Raw genomic sequence first — 24841 nt, 5'->3', positions numbered from 1 at the left:
CCCAGGAGAAAGAAAGGCAAAAGGAGAGACAGAGAGAACTCTGATTTTGTGACTATGTACCCAAAAGAGAATAAAACTTAACACAAAAGAGACTGAGAGACCCCAAATTGCCAAGATAAAGTTTGTCCACCAACAGCAGAAATGGTGGGGAGGGCAGGGGGGCTCAAGAGAACTCAGTTCTCTTTGGCTCAGAAAAGACAATGAGCAAACCAGGAAGACACAGGAGGCTGTTGTCTGGTTAGTGGATGCCTCCTCTACCTGCCACCCAGGTCACGGCACTCGCAGTGACCCAGAGTGACTAGTGACGGTGCTCCAGCATCAGGTTTCCAGCTGTTTCTCTCCGGGCTCAACCTCTGTACACTGCTGGCACGAGAGTAAGGCTGCGATGACCACAGATCCTACTCACACATGCCACATGCGCCATCAACACATCATTTTTCCAGCTTTTACGGAGTGAGCCACTAATTCATACAGTCTGGTGTTTGTCACCAAAGACCACGAAGAATGGCAGGGTTGAGCTGTCCAGCTCTTACCAAACAGCCCCTGCCTGACTCCCTCAGCCCTCCTGGGGCAGGCGTTCCTGGACAGCGCTTTGAAGTTTGGGAGCAAGCAGGGCACTGAGAAAACATGACTCAGGTCAGAGGTGCAGACTGTGTCTCTTTCACACTGGGAACCCCCGCTTCGGTGGGCAATGCTCAGCAGACAAGCATCCTGTGGCTGGCCATGGGTATGAATTGCAACACCCACGGGGGAAAGCAGCTGTTTGCTTGTCATTCTGCTTATTTTCATTAAAACAGCAATGGTACAAAACTACTGTAGAATTATGACAGCATAGGGATTTAACTCATTTTTATATGTTTTTTTAAGTTATTTTTAAGATCTAATTTTTGCCTCTTACGATTTATTGCGGTGTTTTTGTTGGGCATTACGTACACCGAATAGATTTCTGAATCCCATTGGGAACCACCATATAAACAGCTCATCTTTGTAAAGACAAGGCCTCTCTCTATTAGCACACAGGGTGACAAACGTTCATGTAAACACAATTCATTTCTCTGGGCATTAAAATAGACGACTGGAATTAAGACCAAGTGAACGGTGCCACTGATCACATTGTTGCCGCTATACGTGTTCCGTGTGAGGTTTTGGGTACTGGCTTCTAGAACATCCACTGAGCAGGGCCTATGGGGCTGATCCTGACGATAAGAAATACGTGTTGAAATAATCTATCTTTTATAAAGACTATTTAGTATACAGCTATCTTATAGGTTGAACTCCAGAGAGAGTTCAGAGCTCTTTCTCTTCAAAGGGGAGAAAAATGAGAGAAATTGTTGTCATACTAATCTGTCTCTCATTTTGTCAAACTCTGCCTTTGGGAATATCCTGTCTGTAGTTCTAAATGGGTGGATCGAATGAACAGCTGCTGGTTTTGCCTGTCTGGCACCTATTGCCTCTTTGGGGTGATAAACAGCACACCTTGAATTTCCTTTTGGAAACCATTCCTTCCTCACTCTGAGTTTACGTAATTCCAGGCGGGCGACCCCACACCCCAGGCCCAGAGGTTGGATGTGACCCAGCTGTGCCACAATGACTGAGTTCAGGGACAGGCACAAAATTCTGTGTTCTGAAGCCTGAAGCCTGGGGCTTTTGCTGGAATCACTAGGAAAGGGGAACTGTCTTTCCACAGGGCTTGCTGAATTGGCAGGATGGGAGTCCGAACTGCTGGCAGCTATCTTACCACCGTTCAGAGACAGCCTGCGGGTGAATGAAGCCAAAGCAGAGGAGAGCAAGGCTGGGCCAGGGAGAGAGGAAGGCACTGACCACCTGTATCCAGAGATCCCTAACACTAGAGTGACCCCAAAGGCGGTGGAAATGGCAACCTATGAAGTTCTCATTTTTACTAAGCCAGTCCAAGTTTGGGTTCTGTTCCTTACAACCAAGAGGCTTGATTAAAACAGCTGTGGACCCACAACTGGGATCTTTTTCAATTGGAAGGATGAAGGTTCTGGATAGCTACTGGAAAATACAGGATAGGTTTGGCCAGGTCCATGATTTCTGAAGGTATTCCTCACCAAGCTTCATAAAAACAAACCAGAAGCCAGAGCTAGAACCCAAGAGTATAGACAATGGTGGCTTCGGGGCCAAATCCAAGAGAGCCATGCAAAACACAGGGTCTCTTACTACTGGCAAGAACCCAAGGAGTCCTCGTCAACAACCATTCATGGTGCAACTCCAAGCACCTAGAAACATAGTAGGAAAACTTCAGAGCAACCTTGGACTAAGTTAACTAACTCCAATTCCTCCTATAAAATGAGAATAAGAGTACCTTCCTATTGCATAGGACTTCTGGGAGTTTAAATGTAACAATGTGTGTAAACCATGTGGCTGGGAACTTGGAGTGTAATACATGCTGGATGCTTCATTATTGTCACTATCAATAGCATTATTACTAGTATTAATAATTTATAATTATTATTACTATCAACACTATTATTATCCACAACATTCCCAGTACCTGCTGTCAACATCTAGCACACCTCTTTGCATGTAACAGTTACTCGATACCAAGTATTATTTAAATGAATGAGCTGCTGCTGGATTAATGTGGAACTGTAAACAAAAATTCTAAGCACCTCAAGGGCTTCTGGCCAACACATGTAGATTATTTTTAATTGTAATACTTAGTATATGGAGACACTGTGCTAAATGCATTAAATACCTCATCTGAATTAAGTTTCATAAAAACTCTATGAATATATAATTACTGAACTCCATTTTACAGATGGGAAAACTGAGGCTCAGAGAGTTCTCATAATTAGAAGGTGGCAGAGGCAGGATTCAAACACAGGTCGGAGGGACCCCTAAGCCGGTGTTCTACTGGCTCTACCTACTGCCTCCCTGCTGAAGGTAGAGACCTCTCTGGAGACCCCTCATCTTCAAGTTCCTTAGGGTGGCCTGGTTTCCTTCTCACAGGCCTTACTCTGCTTTTCTGACTGCCTCTGTCTCATCAAAGCTGGCTCCCTGGAAGGGACAGATGGTAAAATCTCCATCTCTCTGATGAAAGAGGATCTGTAAGATTCCTTCCAGTTATTAAATGTCCATAATTCTCAGGCAGGATTTCTGTGCTTTTGTCTATTGCCTGCCTCACTGCCCCACTTCGGTTCAAGTCAGGTCCTCTGGGAGGCACTTCTAAAACAACGGAGACTCGCCATGGAAAAACGTTCACACTTTGTTTAATACAAAATACTGCTGCCTGCTTTTCAAATCCTTGTCATTAGTTTTGTATGACTTAAGCTCCCGTCTCTTTATTTTAATCTCTTTAAATAAAGTCCTCACTTCAAAAAAAAAACAAAAAAAGGGCTCAATCAGGGCCGAATTCCATTCTGCTGTTCAAATTTGCGATCATTTTCAATTTTGGTTAAAAAAAAAATTCACATGCCCAGTGGTCCTGGGCTTAGATGGTGAGCTTACTGGTTCTTGCAGCTCTAGAACCTTTAGATTTCAGATCCAGATGTTCAATTCTCATCTCAAGACTCGAAAGGCTGATAAACTGAGATTACAAGGGAAGCCTGCGGGTGCACCGTTGTAAACATGGGCTTTAATCACAAATAGAAAGGATGCCTTGGAAAATCCCACGCATGAAAAATGGATGCCTCTCACTCCCTTACTGGGAAAGGCATTCTCTATGAATAAAAACTAACGTTAGTCCTATTATTTGCTGAGGGGACCATTTGAGGCTGGGATAAGACAAATGTCTACTCCTGGCCTTAAAGCACCAAAAAGGTATTAAAGTTTCGGGAGGGCTCCAGGAAGGGAGGAGTAGGAAATCCCACAAGCAATGGCCTTGGCCGCTCCCATAATAAAAGGGCAGAGCTTCCCCCCACCACCACCCCCCACCCCCCCCCCACCACCCCCCCCCCCCCCCGACTGACTCCACCTCTGCCCTTTCACTCCGTTAATTTGGTTAATGCAAAGCAGCTCTTTAAACCAAGGTTAAAACAAAACAAAAAAATGTTAACCAGATTGAAAAATCCTCAGGAGACCATGGGGGAAAGGAATCCAAACCTAAGAACTGCAAAGAATTCACAGTGAAGGAAGATCTCCATTTGGCTAAGCTCCGGCCTGGAGCACTTCAACTTCCAAGGACCCCATGTCCTTATTGTGCTGCTGAGGAAACTGAGGCTCTGGTAGCTTCTACGCTCTGCCCAACGTTACGTGCCTGCCAAGGCAGAGAGCCAGACTTTGAACCCTGGTGGTGTGCTTCCAAACCCTCCAGAGCACCCCCAATGCTTCAATGGAACAATCCTCATCTATCTGAGAGGGTTAAAAAAAAAAAGCATTCACTTTTTTACAGACAAAATGATGGATGTGATGACCTCTCAAGGTCACTTCCAACATCCAAATTCTATTCTTTTGATACTAACAACTGCTTACACCAAATGCTCTGAGTTGGGCTTAGGCCTGTGACTAACTTCCCAACAAAAAGTGGGGCAGAGCAAGAGACAGGACTGCTCAAAGACCACAGCAGAGGATCCCATTTCTTTCCCTTTTTAACTGTCTGTGGGCTTTTCTCCTTCCTTTGCCCCTCCTTTTTGCATGTGTTGCATAGAAACAGAAACTGCCTTTGTACCAATTACTAGGCACTAATTTACGCTCTTCAGTGGGGGCGGGGCTTGCTGGAGAAACATTAGGAAAAGGTGGGAGGGTCGGACGTGGGGGAGGATTCTAGCAGCAGAGGCCTGGAATGCTGCAAGCTCTTTCTCCAAGCCTGAGAACAGACAAGAGGAGGAAAGAAAATTTAAAAAGTAACTGGAAAAAATTTTTGGAAGACTAACAAAATTGACAAAGCTGGCTTTTCTTTTCTTTTTTTTTAAATCAAGTATGCTCACGATCATAAGGCATTCTGAAATCAAAATGATGGTCAAGAAATCCGACTCTAACCAGGGCACCACGTCAGGTTGCTTTAGGGGCTCCTGAACGAGTGAATACTGGGAAATCACCCACCCACTTTTTTTCTCAATGAGCTTTTTAAGGAAGACCATTGTCAGCCACTTTCCCAATATGTCACATGATGTTTCTCCCTGGGAAGTTAAATCGGGGAATTTCCCACAGACATTGCAGAATGACTAGTTCCTAGGATAAGCGTCAACAGTTGAGCCAGGAATGTATATCTGACCCTTATGTTCAGAGTCTCAAGAACTGATTTCCCTCAGGTTACATCTTTGCGTCTGAAGGTAATGGGGTGTTACCATCAAAACAGCACGCTGTGGACTCTGGTACCTCCCTCCCTGACCCAGGCTCCACTTGCATTCCTCCCCTCTCTCTTCTCACCACTCACAGATTTGAGAGGAAAATCATGGGAAACAATGGTTTCACTCTGTAATTCTACTCCACTTGTATTTTCTGTTGTGAGACAGTAATCCTGCCAGCAGCAGCAGTTCTTCTAAGGCAACCCCGCTTTGTCTTGCTAGGGCAGCTAGGTGCAGGATGATGAAGGATGGGGTGGGGGGGGAGGGAAGTGAGGAGGGAGCAACTGGTCCTTCCTACCTCCAGGACCAGGAATAACGAGCTGTTAGGCCCCCTCACAGGCCTCAGTCCCCAGGGTGAGATTACAGCAGTGAGCTGGGGCTCAAGCAGCTGTGGGCCATCTTTCCTTGGAAGCAAGGGAGTCTCTAGCCTCTTGTCTGAAACCCAGAAGCAAACCCTGCAGGACATCTTTGCAATTCTTAGACTCCTATCATCCTCCACAGCTAGAGCCTGTTTGCAGTCCTTTGCTCTCATTTTTTCCCCAACAGGTTACATGAGCCTGGGTCTAGACAGTCTCACTGGGGATGGGGATGGGGGTGAAATCGCCCCCACAGGGCAAAGATTGTCTCTTTGGCAGGTTATAAAAGTCTTAACTATTACAACGGTTTGTGGCCTTATAAAGGGGCACAGTACATAAGCAGCTCTACAGTATGTCTGTGGTACTAAAATGTCACGGGGAGGACAATTATAGGGGAAAAAATGGCTAATCTCCTTAGGGGAGAGAAAGTGGAAGAAAAGGTGGCAAAACGATGATCTATGCAGGCCCCACTCAGACTTAATTGTAAATACATCTTGGATGAAGCATGTCAGGCTATGAAATACCACTCCACATCACTTTGGGGAGCATTATGGAAAGAAGAAGGGGGCAGAGAGGTGGTTTCCTTCAGGACCAAGGCACAGGGCCTCCCTTCTACTCAGGAAGAGAAGAGCAAGTGGGAAAGACTGGGCAGGGGTGAATTAATGGGCTGCCCAGAGGCCATTTCAACACTCTGCCCTGTCCCTCAACCCCTGCCTCCTGGGTAACGGAAGTGGGTCCTTCTCATACCTCTGATGGTACTAGACTCTCCCGAACCAAAAAGTTGACTCCAAAGCTTTTTGTAGCAATTAAGGAAGAAGAGTTCACGAGGCACAGAGCAGGCCTGGCTCCTGTATAAGCAAACTTTTAGCTCTGAGTTAGAGCTAGCCAGTGATGGACGTTGCTAGAGGGGCCAGAAAATCTATTTACTGTTTGGAGGATAACTTCCATGGTGGGAGCTACCCAGGTCCCCTCCACCAGATATTATAGGTAGCCCAGAGAAATGTTCAAACAGGATAAAGAGAAACAGAAGTAGCCACTGCTGGCTGCTTTTGCAGCTCTTGTCTTTCCTTGTTTTTCATGAACTTCCTTCTGCCCTATTAAAAAAGTACATTGTTTTAAAATTTTTCCCACAAAACTGGGGTGTGCTGATTGGGATTTAGGGCTTTCTGGTTTGCAGAATCCTGTAAGCAATGCCCTTAAGCTCAACCCATTGTCACCATTTGGGGACAGCTGATTTAAGTCCCTCCAAAAAGATAGTAAAATTGTACCCGGCATGGAAGTAAGGCCTAAGGTTTCTATCACTGCGATGGCAACCTAGCATGACTCTACATCAGCTGGTTCTGATGACTTTTGAGCTGGAATTTGGATGCAGTTGTTTACCTCTCCAAAAGATACCCCCATGTGTCTATGTGTGTGTGGGTGTGCCTGTGTGCATGCGCAGGGTGACCACAAAGTTAGGAAACTTGGGATAATCCTTTTTTCTTTTTTCTTTTCGCGGTCCTAGAGAGGCTGAGGGGACGTGGGAGAGGGTCTGGGGAGTCAGTGGGTTTGGGTGTGGGTTTGTGGAGGCCAATTTGGGGTGTGTGCTCAGAGGTGGGGGGTGGCGTGTGGATGTGGGGTGTGCCAAGATAAACTTAAAGTGGGTTGCATTTTCAAATAATAAGCTCAGTATGTTTTCAGGAAAAGTACTCCAATGGGTCTAATACTTAATCAGAAACAATAAATACACTCTAAAGTGTCCAAAAGGTCTGGAGACAGAAAAGTTCATATTCCTTGTACTTTTTCTCAGATTAACCATGGATCCACTGCTTAAATTTTAGAGGTACATCACCTGAGAAGATATCTGATCTAGAGGGTGAAGAAAAACAAACTGAACACAGTATTAGAAAATGTAAAGTACTGTACTACTTAAAAATAAGTTTCTTCTATGTTTCCTGATTTTAAGCTCTGCCCAGTACACACAAACTATTATCTTTGCACAAGAATCCAAGTTCAGAGATAGTACCCTATCTTGTGGATTAAGAAACTGAGGCTCAAATGGAGAAGAGACTGCAAACTTAAATGCCAACAGAGACCATGTAAATGATTAAAATAAGGGACACTGCCTCATATAAAGAACCGTCAGTTCAAGCCAATTGTTGCTGGGCAGGAATTCAGACGCAGTATTGCCAGTTCATTCGCTTTTTCCAGAGAAGCCAGAAATCTGGATTTGTGTGGAAATCCTGATTTTTCCATGTTAGTAACAAAATCTTTACAAACCCTGTGCTAGTCAAGCCAAACAAATTTGCAAAGCAAATTCAGCAGCAGACCTCTAGTTTACAAACTCTGAACTAGGTTTAACATCTCACAACTGGGAAACAGAAGGACAAATCAGAACCCACCTCAGTCCACCTCAAAGGGGTCTTTTCTCTTAGGATACTCTAGAAATAACTGCACTGAACTAAACACAATTTTAAGTGTCTCAACTTCTAAAGCCACTGGTTCTGGGACTTCCCAGGTGGTCCAGCGGTTAAGACTCTGCGCTTCGATCCCTGGTCAGGAAAGTAAGATCCCGCATGCCATGCAGCGTGGCCAAAGCAAATAAATATATAAATAAAGCCACTGGTTCTATAAAAGTGGCATCTGTATGAGACTCTAGGAGGATAGGAGCAAGCAGCAGGAGGGATTCTGGTTGGGCCACATTGTGCAGGGGGGGTGTGGCTGGAATTTTAGTTCTTAAAAAGTCTTCACAAAATACAGACATTCCAATTGCTATCTCTTGACCATCTTCTGGGTTTAATACCAGCAAAAAATAGAAAAATTAAAAATAATTTTTTCAATCAAGATGCTACCCCACCCTAAAGACAATCTAACTGGAAGCTGAATGGGAAACTTCCAAATGCATGAGACCTCCTACGAGTCTCTTATTTAGAGTATCCCTTGCACACACCTTCTCTAGCAGGAGTACACTTCTGACAGTCTTTACAGAGGCTGAGGTTTTTGTCCAACCATGTCCTAGCATTACAGAGCCCCCAAACATAAATAAGACACCTGCAATTACCACATCACTAGTTTCAAAAGACTGACTGTAGCATATAAAATGGGATTAACACTTCACTTCGTTTTCCACTCTGGACTGTGTAAAAGGTTCTCCTGAAACAACTGAGCTCACTTGCCTCATGGAGAATTAAAGAGCAGCGTGCGTGCACGCACACATTAGCAGCCATTTCTATATGCCTGAGAAAATCACTCAGCAGAACGGCCCAGAATGCTCTTTTGAGTTGGACAGACTCAGGGAGCTAACAGAGAAGCTCCGCAGGCCTCCCCAACTGCACAACTGGGCAGCTCCCTGAAGGAGAAAGTGCCTTTGCTCAAGGTGGCAGTGGGTGTCCCTGTGAGCTGAACTCTGGGAACATGGCTGACACAGCCAGGCCCGCCCAACAGCTGTTGGTGAGTAACACCCTCTGGTTAATATACCCCTACTTCACCCTGGGAGCCACACTAAAGGTCACATCCCCCAAGCAGGCACATCAACCTTACAGACACAAACTTTAAAATGTGCTGTTTTACGGCAACCTAGATGACAACCGCAAAGAGAACCTGATTTTGCATTAACCATGAGGAGGAAATTCAGCTTTACTCCTGTGCCAGCAGCCACCTCCACAAGAAGCACTTTCCAAAGGAAATAAAATATGAGATGCAGTTACGTGGCCTCTCTTTAAATAAGCAAAACCAAACCGAACCAGCCAATGATCATTTTGAAACCACAGGCCCAGGGCCTCATCTTAAAAGTACCAACAATTACACCAAAAAACGACAATACTTTCCAAGTAACTCCAACAACCTCCTCTTAAACATGGTGTTATAGGACAGAGGGAAAGGAGTTCATGAGAGGACCAAGCACTGTGCTTCCTTATCAGAACAGCAGCTGTAAAGGAACCTTATTAAAGATGGGGAGAGAGCATGGTCAAGTGTGAATGCTTTCCAACTTTTTCTGAATATGTGAAACAGAACCAACAGAATTGGCTGACCAAGGTTCCTGTAAGTCTCCAAAGCCCATTTTATACTGCAGATGTCTTACCAGCCACATGCATCTGATCAGCCCTGCCTTTGGCTCTCCCTGGGAGAGACCCTTCCACGGGGCCTCCAGAACATCCCAACGTTCATTATCATCAGCCTTGACCTCCGGCAAGAACCACACCTCCTCACTAACTGCTCTATTCAGGGTGGCGGGTGCGACCTAAATCACGTGGGAAAAAAATCCACTCTGAAATCTCATTAAAAAAGCTAACTAGTTGTGAAGTTAACCAACCATCACTTGATCAAACTTCTCTGCTGCCTGAAGCAGTGTTATTTTAAACCTCTCTGGGGACTCTTGGCCAAATTTAAAACCACCTTGGCAAGCCCTGAAAAGTAGCAAGCATACAGCTAACCGAGCCCTTAGTCATCCCTAAAAGGTTCCATATAATGTGCGCCGCTTCTCTCCAGGTTTCGGCCACTTCGCGGCAATCCCACAAGACAGTAAAATAAAAGATACGCCATTTGACTGTGCCCCCCAACCCCCGCCAGCGTCTGTCCAAGTGGGGTGGCCCCAGAGTCGCCGGGTGCGGGAGTCCTGGGGGGGGGCGGGGCGGGACAGGGGAGGGGCGGCACCACTCCCCATGAAGCCACGCACATCGGCTGGCACTCGGCACTCACTCTGCCCGCCAGGTTAAGGCTCTCCGTGGCTTCTAGAGGCTGGGGACGATTAAGGAGTGAGCTTTCCGTCTCTAACCGGTTCAATCATTTTAAAGAGTTAAACAGCATCTCATCCTAAGTATTTGCACCCTTTCGGCCGAGCGTGGTGTCCTTTAACGCCCAGGAAGGCTGCCCGGCCAAAGGTTAACTAACCCGAGAGTTGGGTGGGAGAGGGAGATGCCGCTAACCTGTATGCACTCTGTAATGGGCTTTGAGATGGGAGGATTTTCCATAGACTTTCCCACAGCCACTGTAGGGGCACTTGTGCCTCTTTTCGGAGGCGTGTTTCCCCTTCGCAGCCACTCCAGGGTGGAGGAGGGAGAGCGGGCTGGGCGCGCTGCCAGGATCCTGTCTCTCCTCCGGGCTGTGGGAAGGACTCGACCCAGATTCGGTGGTCACGTCGCTGTCGGATCCCATATCCTCATCTGGACTCTCCAGGCTGTCGCTGCACACCGAGGGGGTCTGGATAGGTCGGTACTTGTTCAGGTCCAACAAGCTCTTGGCGATGGTGACCAGCGTGCAGTAATCCTTCCAGGTGTCCCCCGGGTCACCATGCTCCTTGGTCACCTCGCGCTCAGGTAGTCGCAGCCGCTCGGCGTCCGGAGCGCCCCCATGCTCCGGCACCGCAGCGCGGTTCGAAATGGAAACCAGACACTGGGCAGCCACGAAGTCCATGTAGGCGGCCGCGGACATGGTGCGGGCGACAGCAGCCCCGGAGGCGCGGCCAAACTTGGCGGTGGCTGCGGAGGTTCAGCTCGCCGTGCCCTGGCCTCGGACGACGAGCGCGGCGCGGCACGGCGCAGCGGCCAAGGGGGCGGGGGCGCGGGGCGCTTCCGACTCGCAGGAGCGCCGAGGCGACCTCAGCCCCTCATCTTTACGTAACCGGCAGCGCCTCCGCACGCAGCATCCACGGCCCCGGGCTCCGCCGCGCTGCCGCTTCTCGCCGCCTCCGGTGCCCAGAGCCGGGCGCAATCCGCCCGACGGGCGCGCAGTCTGCTCCGAGCCGGCTCCCCTGGAAAGATGCCACACGTGGCGGTCGTCTTAAGTTTATTCGACCGAAAACGCCCCGAGGCGCTGGGAGAGGAAACTGCAAGAGAGGTACACGCCCTCGGCCGCCTTTTCAGTCCAGCCAAAGCCCTAGGACATTCACCCAACCACCCGGACGTGGGTGGCAAGGGCCGGACCAAGCGCCAGGTCTAAGAGACACTTTTCCCCCAGTCCACTGACGGCTTCTGAGCCCCTGCTCTTGCCGGTCCGCAGCGTTCCGGCATTCTCTCGCTCAGTAACAATTTCGCAGAATCCCATCACGTCACAATCCAAACCCCCTCCAATTGGCCAGTGGGGAGGGTGATTCAACTCTGTTTACTTTCTTCCTCTGCCAGTCAGAACAGCCTTTCGGTGGAGAGGTGCGTCTAGAACTGAGGCGTGCGGCCAATCCGACAGTTCTGTTTCGATGCCTCGTGCTACCTCTACAGCCTCGAACGCTGACATTTAAAAGGGTAACAGCCGGGAGGCTGGAAAGGAGCAGCCGCGCATCTCTGGGAGTGTCTCTCAATCCCTTAGCCGGTCCAGGCCTCTTGGCTCACGTTCCAGCTTGCGGAGCTGTGGGATACACCTTCCCTACTCGGTTGCGTTCCTTCTTACGACAAAAGAGAACTTCAGTTTCATTTTCCAGCTCGCAAACAGTTAAGTGACTTCCTGCAAACGCTACAGTCCCAGCAACCAGTCTTCCAATCAAAAGTAAGTTGGTTGATGTCACTGACATTGGCTCAGCCAATCAGAAGGGCATTCCGAAGGCCAGCGCTGCACACTTGTAAACGCGAAGAGCTGTAGTGAAACTGAACACATCCTTGTACTTTGTGTTGCTGATGGGAAAATCGAGATATGTATGGGAGGGCAGTGGTGATAAATAAATGCAAATTGAGTCAATAATTTAAAAAAACAACAACTAAATATGTCAGGCCAAGTTGCTCAAGAATAAACACAAATGAGAAAGCATCAAATCGTTTTTCCATTTCGGGATGCAGCATACTTTGGGGCAGATTTTTAATAATTCTTCCACCCAATACATTAACTATGACTAATTCATCTTAAAAATGCAGAGCTGACAAAAGTTCTGTTTTAAAGCATAGTCCTTCTTCTGTCTGGCTAGTCTTACTTTGAAACGCTTCATCTTTTCTTTTGTGATACCTCAATTCCTCTCCTTCCCTCGTGCAATTTATTCTAAGGAAGCTGTTTTTGTTTTGTTTTGACGCTATTGTAACCTCCCTAAAATAAATGGAGACAAAAATCCCTGCATAACTTTTAAAACTTTAAAAACAACATTCTTAGCTCATTTTCTTTCCACAGACTCCTGTGGGATGTTAGGGCGTGTATCCCTTCCCGCACTTAACAGATATGAAGACTGAGACGCAAGAAAGTGACTTGTGACAGAACTCCATTGAAAACATAAATCTGATTCCTAGCTCTTCGGGCTTCACAACTGAACTCTTTGGTTTTGTGAAATATTAACTCTGCTTAACAGATTCTTAAGAACTGGAACCAGCCAGAGATCCTTAGCCATTGAATATTGTGGCATTACTTGATTAACAATTAGTATGACTCTTAGAGTCTGATTAACTATGTTTGCCTCTCCCTCTGTAGGAATGATGGGGTTGTTTTCCATCTTGATAGCTGAGAAAAGAATCTATCTAGGGCCAATGTCTCTTCCAGGAGGTGTACTATCCGCAGAATTGATTAAAAATACATTTATTTTCCTAAGTGGGTGTGAGGGATACCTGTTTCTATGTGATGTAGATCCAGTGAGGTCTAACCATACCCCCCACTGGCTATTAGCCTTTGTTAAGGTTTGGGAAAGTTACATCAGGTTCTTGGTCTCTAAAGGAAGGGTCTCAAATTTACCCTTCTAGTTTGAAGTCTACTGTAGTTTATTTAGACTTTGCTTTTAAAGTGGTACAGAAAGATCCTGCAGTAGGTGACTACACGGGAAAGGGAAGCTTAGAAAGGGGGTGCTGGTCAACTAAGAATATCATCGTCACCATCCTACTAAGGTAGGTGGTAGGTACATGTAAAGTGAAGCCATCTTAGAGTTCTTGTATTCCAATCCCCTTAATTTTAGAAAAGAATTCACTGAAGCCCAAGGGAGTCTGCCTACTTCATGATTTTTCTGGGACAAACTCTGTCCCCAAGGACACAAGATCATTTAGAAATTTCACATTTGCTTGCCTCTTTAAGGTCCACCACAAATACCAGCAAGATCTCTCCAGGACTCCCATGAGCACAGCCTATACAGTCTCTCAGATTTGCATTGTAACTGGCATTGCAGTGGGCACCTTCAGAGAGCAGAAAGCCCTAGAGTTAACATCGGGGTTATTCCAGAAAAGAAGGAAAGTTTGTATCTTTCCTTGAAGATTGTAATCCAGGAACTTGAATAAGTCAATCATCATAGGTTTTTGTGGTTTTTTTCTATATAGACTTACTTCTTGCCCTCTTCTCTTTAACTCCCTTTAATTTAATTTTGTTTGGAATGGATATAAACCCTGAACTCTTCCAACTCATTCATTTCAGAGCTATACAAGAGAGTAATAAAATACAACTCAGATTTCATTTACATGAATTTCTCTCACACACTTAAAAACATGACTACTACTTGATTTAGAATATCTTTTTAAACCCAACAATTCTAGAACTGTAGACTGCTTTCTCCTTTTTCTCCTCTTCCACGTATTCACTCTCCAGATATTTATGTTTCTGTCAGTGAGTTAGGCATGGGGGAATACAGAAATGAAAAGGCAGTCTGTCCTGAATGAGGCTTATATGTTAAAAACAACTATAGATATAGATAGATATAGATATCTCACAAGTAATAATTCCTACATCAGGATTTTTTCTTGTGTTTTCAACAATAGGATTTCCTTTCTGTACTAGAGTGCATATTATAATTTAAACCAATTAATGCTGTTTTGCCAGCATGTGGTTGTCCCAATTAAAATTCTGGCAAAACAAATTATCCCAGATCAATGTGAATCATTCCAAATTGCAATGAATAATTTATAGTAAAGTATATATTATGCCACATAAATATAAGAAGTCTGTTTTCCCCCAAGTTAATCTTTGTAAATACACATTTCAAATCCACACAAACCAACTGGGAGGAGCACGGGCATTCGAAGACTAGAACTGTGCTTACAGTTTGTAAGTATGCGTTTTCCTCCCTAATTTCTGCCTAAACCTTGGCTTTATTTTCCCAGTTCTCAAGAACAATGGCTTGTAGCAAGAACATCTATGTCTGATTTTCTGTGCATCCTAAAGTTTTTATTATCATTATCACCCTCCTAAGAGGCAGTGCCTACAGTGAGCTGATTTTCAGTTGATTTTCAGTTTAGGCCAGCAAGGGGCAGGGAACTGGCCTCCTGGGCCTGAGAGTGGCTGTGTGACCTTAGGCAACCTCTTAGAGCTACGTCCTTATCTGTGAATTAATGGGATTAGATGAATACATCTCTGTAGTCCCTTCCAAACTCCAAATACTCCAGGGGTCCTCCCTCCAACGAAAAAATTCTAGGCAAGACTTGGGTTCTTTAAACACCACCTCATCTGCTGTGCATTTACAAATGCAACTCTTTAGGACAGTGAAGGTGAGAATACCTTAATTCAATATTTAACTGGCTAGCAGACACAAACATAAATTCATCCCAAATCCCTTAAATCCTTTATTCCTTAATTTCTTGTTATAATGCTGCTTCTTTCTTCAAACTAGTTTGTGGGAAGCGAGTGGGGAGGGGGAGGGGTCACAGAATCCCACCCTTTTTCCTAGGCCAGTTTTCCACTCCAGCTCTTAGATATTTCCAGGCACACGCAGACCATTCCCAGGCCCCTTCCCTGGAGGTTTTAATTCAAATGGAGGGAGCTAGTCACCTGGAGCTTAATCTAAAATACACGTTGCCCAGTCTCCCCCTTGCCCAAGGCTCAGGGACTTTTAGGTTAAAATCGCACTCTGTAGGTAGTGGGTTCCAACGCTGGCTTTTCTCCCTCTTTCCTGCTGGGAGGCGTGGACGGTGCTGGGCAGAGCTGCCAGCCTCCCGGTTGGAAGGAAGAAGAACAGATGGCCCGCTGGGGGTAGGGGATCACGTGTCGGACCTCACTCTGGGCTGGCTCCAGACTTCTTTCAGGACCCAGGTTCTTCGGCTTCATTGATCCCACCAAGTCATACAGGGCATACTGGGGGGCGGGGGTGCAGGAGGAGAAGCAGTGTTTATTTTAGTGAAACCTGGGTAATTAGGGGAAGGTGGCAAGTTTGGGGAGAAGGGAGGAGGCAAGAGGGGCTGAAGGGATCGGGCTTCCAACAATGGCGGTGTGCCTGGATTTGAAATGCAATCAGGTAAAGCCCTCCCTATCTGTTGTAATGCCCGTGGCCATAACGACAGTTAACACGCAGGTGCTGGAGAGGGAGGGGGGCCTCCGGCCCGCGCGAAAACTTGCACGACGCCCTACTTTGCTCTCGCTCCACTTAGCAGCCTTCCGCAAAACTCCAGGCCTCTCCTTTGCCGAGCCGAAAGGCCACCCGTTCATGCATATGTAGGAGGATAAGTTTAGCTCTCAGCCCCGCGCGCTCGGAGGAGCCCCACGCCGCGCGCACGGTGAATCACCCGAGCTCGGGGGCGGGCGCTCGGCTGGGGCCGCAGACTGGCGGGCGGCGCAGCCACTCGCCGGCCGCGCGCCCCGGCCTGGCGTCGCCCTTTTAAAAAGTCTTCCGCGGGCGGCCGCCGCAGCAGCAGCCGGAGGAGGCGAGTTCATCTGAGGACAGTCCCAGTTCTCAGAAATCCCTTCCCTGCTGGAACATCAAGCTCCCTTTACTGCAGTTGAACAAACTGCCCTAGATTAGGGGATGAGGAACCCGCCCCAAACTCGTGCAAGAAGCTCTGGGCGCCCGCGCCCGCGTGAGCTAACCTTGAAATTAGCCCCTGCACCCGGTCGGGAAGGGGTGGGAGTGGGCGGAGGCTGCTCGTTGGGCCCTCGCGGCCCAAGCCCTAGGGTTTGCGCCCTCTGTGCGTATGGCCCCCGTTTCATAACCTTGGCGGGGTTGCATTAAAAAAAAATTCCCTGGGGGAAGACAGGTGTGGGGGGGGGACTGGGGGGAGGAGGCACCCTCTCCATCACCCACGCCCGCGAGGAAGAGGAAAACCTGCCCTACGGTCCCCTTGGGAACACTGCGGAGTAGGGTGTCGGATGACATCAGCTTCTAAACATAGCCCGCACCGCACCCCAACTCTGAGCGCCGCGAGCTGGGCTAGCGCGGGGGAGGGGGGAGAGCGGGGGAGGCGTGTGCTGCCGGCCGCCGGCGGGGTGGGGCGGGCCGGCTAGCCAGGCTGTGAGGGAGGAGATGACTTTGCAGGAATCGTGCTCACGGAGTTTGCAGGCAAGCCTTTCCCGCGGTGGTCGGGCCACTGGATGCTGGGGCCACGGGGTTAGGAAACATTCGTGCCATTCCGCGCTCTCCCCTGCCCCACAAAAGCCACACGCACGCACGTAGCCCTTAGAGCTAAGCTGCCTTTGTTTATATAAATCAACCCATCCCCCAGCTGTAGCCGTAGCGCCGGGCTGGGTCGGTCCGGGGACCCTCCGCGCCCTCCAGCCCCGCGCCGGCCTCCAGGCTAAGCCTGAGAGGGGGTCGGCGGGCCCTCCCGGTGAGTCAGATGGGCTGTGTTTCCTGTAGTTGTTGTGGAACAGTTTGTCCTTTTTAACCCCCCGCCCTCCTCCCCCGCCCCCCCCGCGCCCGGTCTCCACCCCCTTGGTAAATATAGCGCTCACGTTTCATCATCTCTTTGTCCAACGAGCGCTAGACACCCCGGCCCGCGGCCCCCGCCGCCTCCCTCCTCCTCCCGGCTCGCGGTTACCTCACATAACCCCGCGCGGGCAGGCGGCGGCAGCAGCCTGCCCCGCGGCCCCCGCCAGCCCTGCACCCCAGCGCTTCCCGCCGCAGTACACTCCAACCTCCCTCCCAGCCCCTCCCTTGCTTCCAATTCCCACTTAAGTTGTGTCCCCAGGCCCTCGTCCCACCCCCGACCCCCGATACCCCCGTGTCGTGGGGACCGGGTTGAGAAATGTGCATGTGTTGCAAGGGAGACACCCTTTTCCCCAGCCCCAGGCGGCACCCCACGCCCAGCCCAGTACTGGATCTTCCACTCACCCATCCTCCCCCTTCCCCAGGCCGCCCCCTGTTCCCCTCCTGAGCGCAGGTGACAGCTGCTTAGACAGTGTCTGATTCACCGACAGCTGAACCAGCTACGAGTACTTGGGGGTGGGCGCTTCGTGAACCGTCTCCCTCCCACCCCGTCACCCCAGAGGGGGAGTGGGCTGGTGGGTCAGGAAAGGCGAGGTGGGTGGGTAACAGCCGAGGAGCGCTTGCTTACTGTTTGTTCCCTCTCTCCCTTCCCCTCCCAGTTTCATTTCCACACATACAGCCACCCACCGGGGACCGGAGGCGGCTGGTGTTCTCTGAACGCAGGGAACTGGCTCTCTCTGTGGTCTTCTGTTTACTTCCCTCCTCCTCTCCCCCTCCCTCGTCCTCGCCCCCACCACCCCACGCCGCCTCCCGCCCCGAGCAGCTGGGAAACCTGCAGCAAAACACTGCAGTCATGAGACTCGAGCTGCGACTCGAGCTGCGGCCTGGGTTTGCCCTGCCCTGCCCTGCCTTGCCCTGTGTCCACTTGGGGCACGTTTTTGTCCTGTAAAGGCTCTTGGGGCTCCCCATCCAGGAATGTGGCAGAGGCCTCCCTCCCTCTTCCTCTCCCCTCTTGGCACCAGGTATCGTCCTGTGGGGGCCCTGCCGGGCTGCCTTTTGGGCCAGGGCTCTGGGCCACTGCCATGAGTGGCCACCTGTCCAGGGACAGGTAGTGAGAGAGCTGACGGTGTGTAGGAATTCGGCATCCAGTATGCCGCAGAGCTGGCTTACTTGTTATCACAGGCTCTCCCGTTCATGACAGGGTGCCCAAAGTTCCCTGCTGACCAAGGTTTCAGGCAGATCCCCGAAACCTGCTCCCAGGGACACACCCTCCCCATAGGGAATCTGGCAAAACCTTCCCTTTCAAAGCTTGCTTCCCAGTGGGGAAGAATTCAAGCTCTCTCCCTAAGGAAGCTGAATGAACAAAGAGCTCTGAGGAGGCCATGAGGGTTGAGCTCTGGGTGCCGCCTGCCTGAAGTTCACCCCATTTAAAAACCACCGCTTCACCACTGCTCTGCTCCACTACCATGGTTACCAGTTCCCTGTCCTTCCGCAGCACAAATGTTGCACAGAGGCAGAAACAAACGACGGCATTTTAAATGTTCTTTTAAATATCCAAAACACTGCCTTGGTATTTTGGTAGCAGAGAAGAGAGAGTGAAAATCCTGACAGTTCCCTGGTTTCCTTCTGACCCTGTAACCCTGAATAAATCCCTCACCCTGGCTGGCCTCTCAGAGCCAAAGGAGGGAAGGGAGCTTACTGAGATACTAGAGAGTAGAATTCAGAAGAGTAGGTCCACTTACACCCAGAGAATTAATACCCAAGTTAGACTAGTTCTCCCCTCTGCCCTCCAGCTGTAAACCCCCAGCTGCTCTGAAGTACCTGCCATAAGACCATACCAAGCCCTGCTTGTTGCTATGTTCTGCCACATCTCTCTCTTGTGCACCCCCCCCCATCTGCCATTCCCGGAGATTCTAGCATCTGACAGCAGAGTTCCGCACCTCCACCTCATTCCTGCTGACATTTCCGGTGAATTTAGCATCCTTGTAGAATAATGACCCAACTGAAACCCTAGTATCTAAACTGCAACCATATCCCCTTCCACCCTACTGTCATGTGGGTACCCTGGACCTTTGCATCACCAAATAACAGCACCACCGCTGAACTGTTCATTTCAAGCATCCTGTTCCCTGATCAACACGTCTTTCCCTTCCAGCTTATTTACTCTAATAACCCCATTTGAACAATTCTTTGCCCCCATTTTGACCTCTAATCTACTTTCCCACTGTTCTTCATTGCCCTTATATTCTAATATCTCTCCTACGCACATTAGATTTCATAGTCATCACTATATCATCCCTTTGCATACACTCCTCACTTCCTTGTTCCTGGGACTACCTGCCAGGCAAAACCCTGATTCTGTCCAGCTTAACACGCTGGACAAAAATAACAGTGTTAACTGTTGTCACTAAATTTATGACCATAAATCTCAAGTGGGCTCTCAACACTGCCCTTCTGCATTTCCCTAGTCAGTTTACTTTCCCACACTCTGAAACGACTGCATTGCACCTCTATCCTCGAATATCAACACCTCTCCCCTTCCCCACTCTGAGCTGAAAAATTTACTTCTCATTTCACTGAGAAAAATAAAAGCAATTTTACAAGAACTACCTCATCTTCCCACCCCATGGCTTCCATCCTACCTGCCTCTCTGCTCGACTCTGCCTTCCCTCCTGTCTCATGTATGTAGTGTCCCTGCTCTTATCTAAGGCAAGCCTTTCCATTTGGCACCATGATCCCTTCCCCTCTTGACTATTTAATGACTGCTCCTGAAATTATCTCCTCATCTCCTGCTCATCAATTGTCCTCTCCTAAATAATTCACTTCAGCACAAAAACATGGTGTACACCCTCCTGTCTTTATATGTACACATATGTCCCTTTAGCCCCATATTCCCCTCTAATATTACTCTAATTTGCCATTTTTCCTTGGCTGCAAACACCTCAAAGTTGCCTGTATGCCCACACCTCCTATTGTCTCTTGATCTCATGGCAATCAGACTTTCACCCCCATCAGTTCACCAAGACCACTCTTGTCAAGGTCACAAATGACCTCCATCCTATGAAATCTATTGGACAGTTATTTCACTTCATCAAAGAAGACTAAGAAGAGTGGGCTGCGAAGTGAGAGGAAAACAGGAAAATATGGAATCCTAGAAGCCAAGAGAAATTGTTTCAAGGAAAAGAGTTTAATTAATTCCTTCTTAGTCTCCTTAGAGGGACTCTTTTTCAGCTCTTCTCCTGGCTCTCTAAGAACTGGGGCGCCCCAGGGCCCTATCCTTTGCCCTTTTCTACATCTATATTCTCTCTTGGTGACTTAATCCACCCTGAAGACATTAATACCTTCTATATGCCAGTGGCTGCCAAATCTTTATCTTCATTCCAGACCTGTCTCAAACGTCACACTTGACTAACCATCTATTCCTCACCTCCACTTGAAGATCTAACAGGCATCTCAAACTTAACATTTTAAAACTGAACTACTGAGTATAACACAGGGAACTATATACTGAATATCTTATAATAACCTATAATGGAAAATAATCTGAAAAAGTATATATATGTGTATAACTGAATCACTTTCCTGTACACTTGAAACTAACACAACATTGTAAGTTAACTATACTTCAATAAAAAGAAATAAAATTGAACTACTGATTATTTCCCCCCACAAAAGGCTCAATTCAAAGACCCCCCCCATCTTAGATAAAGGTACTCCTGTGATTCTGATTGCTCAGGCCAAAAACTAAGGAGTTATTCGGATGCCTCTCTTTAATCTATACCCCACAGCAGATCCATCAGGAGCTCTTGTTAGCTGTATTTTCCAAATACAGCCAGAATCTAGCACTGCTATCACCTTCATCTCTTGTATAGATAACTTCAGTGGTCTTCGGCTGGGCTTCCTGTGTCCACCCCTGCCCTGGTTCCTTTTCTCAACACAGCTGCTAGAGAGCTCTTTTAAAAACACACAACAGGTCACATCTCTCCTCTGCTCAAAACTCCACAGTGATTCCTGTCTTAGGGTGACTGCCGAAGTCCTCACCATGGGGACGGGGCCCATACCATCCACCTGAAAGGTGGCTGTCTGACCTTCTCTCCTTCTTGCACCCCCTGCCTCATTCCGCTCCAGCCACCCTGCCCACCTTGCTCAGCTGGGAACTTTCCAGCCACATTCCTGCCTTAAAACATTCGCAATGGCTCTCCCATCCACCTGGACCCTCTTCTCCAAGATCTCTGCCTGCCTCACTCCCTCACCTCCTCCAAGCCTTGGCGCCAATGTCCCCTTCTAAGCAAGGTCTGCCCTGGCTGTCCTATTTGTACTTGGAACTCCTGCAGTTGCCCTTTTCTTCATTGTCTTCCCATGGCACTTATCATTCCCACATGCTACATACTTTGCTTATTTGTTATATTTGTTGTTTATTATCTGTCTCCTACTAAATACAAGCTCTTTGTTCACTGATGTATTCTTAGTGTCTAGAACAGGGACTGGCAGATAATAAGCTCTCAGTAAATTCTGCTGAATGTAAACAGGGGATAAACAGCTGTAATTCTGTTTGAACCTTGCTATATACCAGGCACTCCAAAATACACTCTGTGTGGTCTTAGTACTCCTGGTTTATAGATGAGGAAATTAAGGTTAAGAGAGAATCAATGACAAATCCAGGCTCACACGGTGGCGAAGCTAGGATTTTAACTCAGTACTCTGAATCCAGAGCGCGTGCTCTTTAGCACTCTATTATCGTGCCCCTGAATATGTAGAAGCTGTAAGGCAACAGTGAGTTCTTTCAGCTGTGGCGAAGCACATTGTGACGTATGCAGATGTCACCTGAGTGTGTGGCAGCCAGGTGGGTCACACAGGCTCCTTCCCTTACTCTAGATGCTCGTGCTGAAGAAAGGGTGAGGGTGATGGGCAAGGACATGGCCATGTATTCAGCTTGCACTACAATATTTTGGCTACTTATGAAGATGCTGAGCATATTTGTAGAACAGAGGCAGCATGGTGCAATAGATTTGTTTCTTGTTCACCATGTATTTTCAACAAAGACTGACTGGAGTCTCTTAATTCAGGACCCAGGTTGCTGGAACAGCCACTATTTGGAATATTCAAGTCATAGTTTCTAATTACATCTCATTTGTCACATCTCATCCATAAAGGGAACAAGAAGAACCATAATCCTTCCATGTGCCCAGATGGCAGAGAGCTAGAAATAGTTGTTGGGCCCATGTCCAGTATTACTGACTATGCTTTTTGTTGGACCAACCCTCTTAATAGATACCAACTATAACTCTGGATAAAATATAACTGGATAAAATTACCTGAGGCTCCTGAAGAGTGAACAAAAGCAGGCAGATAGTGGAAGGGAGTTACATTTGGAAGAAGGGAATGACATGAGGAGAATTTCCTGTTTATTATGGCTTTTAGCTTGTGTGTAGGTCCCAAATTGTACCATTTACAGTGGCTAAAATACTGACAGAAAGGCAACAATCTTACTGGCTTAAAGAGCCAGGGGATAAGTTTTGGGGCACCCACAAATGCTGGTAAGTAAGGGAAGAAACTCCAGAAAAGAGAGAGCTAGAGAGGAGGAGCCCCAAATTCTAGGTATAAACTCTGCCCAAATCTCTGGCTGATCGCTGAATCATACATGCATGCGACAGACTACAAGCACCCCAGGTAAAAAGACACAAGTGACCTGAAATCTGAGCAGCCACTCACTGTAGGGGAAATGGAGTTTTGCCGTTTGAGTTCAGCCAAGTTAACTGTTCATTTAAATGAAAAAAATCAATACTCTTTAGAGGAATATAACAGAATCCACAGTGTTTACAACCTGTTATCCACAGTATCCAGGGCATATTCCAAAGTTACTTGACATATCAAGAAACAGAAAAATATGACCCACTCACATCATAAAAGACAGTCAATGGACAACAACCCCTGGATAACTCAGATGTTGCATATTGCAGATATGAATTTTAAAGCAGCCATTGTACTCATGCTCATGGGCAGAAAGAAAAATATGCTTGTAATGAATGGACAGGAGGTCTCAGTAGAGAAATTGAAACAAACAAAATAAATCAAGTGGAAATTTATAGAATTTAAAAACAGCAGGTAGAAATGAAAAGAGCCAGTGAACTTGATGATATCAATAGAAATTACCCAATCAGAAGACAGAGAGAAAAAAATGGGGAAAAAAAGAGCCTCATGGATGTGTGGGTCAATATCAGAATATCTAATACATGTGTCATTAGAGTCCCAGGAGAAGAGAGAGAGAGAATGGGACAGGCAATGTATTGGAAGAAATAATAGACGTAAAATGACATATTCAAAAAGGTCAGTGAACACTAAGCAGCATTAATACAAAGAAAACCACACCTAAGCACATCATAGTCAAGCTCCTGAAACATAAACACAAAGAGGAAATCATAAAAGCTGCCAGAAAAAAGTCATATTGTATAAAGAGAAATAATGATTTGAATGCCACTGACTTCTCATCAGAAGCAATAAAGACTGGAATACAATGAATGACATCTTTGAGGTACTGAAAGAAAAAACTCCAGTCAAACCAGATTTCTACATCTAGTGAAAATATCCTTCAAGAATGAAGGCAAAATAAAGATAATTTCAGATGAAAGAAAACCAAGAGAATTTGCCACCAGCAGGTCAGCACTACAAGAAATGCTAAAGGAAGTTCTTTGGGATGAAGGAAAATCAACTCTGATAGAGACTCAGCTCTTTAGGAAGGAATAAAGAAAATCAGAAATGGCAAATACGTGGGTAAATATGAAAGACTTAAAACATTTCTTTAAAATACATATTAACTATTTAAGGCAAAAATTATAACATTGTCTTGTGAAGTTCACCATAATGTATGTGTACTACATATAATAATTATAGCATAAAAGATGGGGGAGGGTAAGTGAAGCTCTATATTACAAGATTTTTAAATTTTATGTGAAGTGGTATAATATTAACTCTAAGTAGATATACTGATGTACAGGAAATTAATGACTACATGGTATACCTTCCCAAAGAGTTCACAGTATGGTGGAAGAAGATATATGTCCAAAAAATTACAACATTGTGTGGTATGTGCAAACAAAACAGGCTGTACAAAGACAAAGACCTCTGGGATTCCAAGGAATCAGTAATTAGCCCTCCTTGGGGGGTAGATAAGTAAAGGCTTCATGGTAGAAGTTATATTTGAGCTGGGTTGTGAAGGATGATTAAAAAATACAAGAGGAAGAAAGGCATCCCACACCTGGCATAGATGTGAGGGCAAGATGGTGCGGAATGTGTTTGGGGCACCAAGAGTCATCTAAATTCTTCCTCTGGGAGTGGCAGGAACTATGAACCTGTCAAGAAGGGCCTCAAAGAGAAAGATAACTGTAGGGTAAATATGGAGGATCAACTGAGGCAGAGAGAACCTGGAGGCAGGAAACTAACTGAGAGGTGATTACAAAGAGAGATGGTCACAAAATAGCATCGTCCAAGCTTAGTAACCAACTGAATATTAGGAGGAGTCCACAGTAAGCCCCAGGCTTATGAATGTGGGGACTGGTGCCATTAACTGAGATAGAAAGAAAACACTGGAGGAGTGAATTTGAACATGGGGGCAGAGACTGGAGTAATTAACTTAGTTTTGACACTTTGAGTGTGATGAGCCTGAGGGCCATTGGGTGTCCACCCAATATCAATGCTCCCATTTCTTGGGAGATGGCAGAGTCTGGAAGATCTTCATGCAT

General features: G+C 47.1%; 1 protein-coding gene across 3 annotated transcripts in view; it reads right to left on the bottom strand.

Annotated features, from left to right (window-relative positions):
• KLF9 (KLF transcription factor 9) overlaps window positions 1-12462 on the bottom strand; it is a 91335-nt gene extending 78873 nt beyond the window's left edge. For all 3 annotated transcript variants that reach the window (XR_014326339.1, XR_014326340.1, XM_082843123.1), the window contains exon 1: window positions 10510-12462. Coding sequence is in view for 1 of the 3 variants with exons in the window: in XM_082843123.1 (XP_082699249.1) it covers window positions 10510-11014 (505 nt within the window). In the remaining 2 variants the exon portion in view is untranslated. The remainder of the gene's footprint in view (window positions 1-10509) is intronic.
• Between the last annotated feature and the right edge of the window lie 12379 nt (window positions 12463-24841).

Source organism: Leucopleurus acutus, assembly GCF_964270905.1.
Source record: "Leucopleurus acutus genome assembly, chromosome: 7".
NCBI classification, from domain to species: domain Eukaryota; kingdom Metazoa; phylum Chordata; class Mammalia; order Artiodactyla; family Delphinidae; genus Leucopleurus; species Leucopleurus acutus.
Note: the sequence above shows the minus strand (reverse complement) of the source record. Positions and strands in the feature narration are given on the sequence as shown.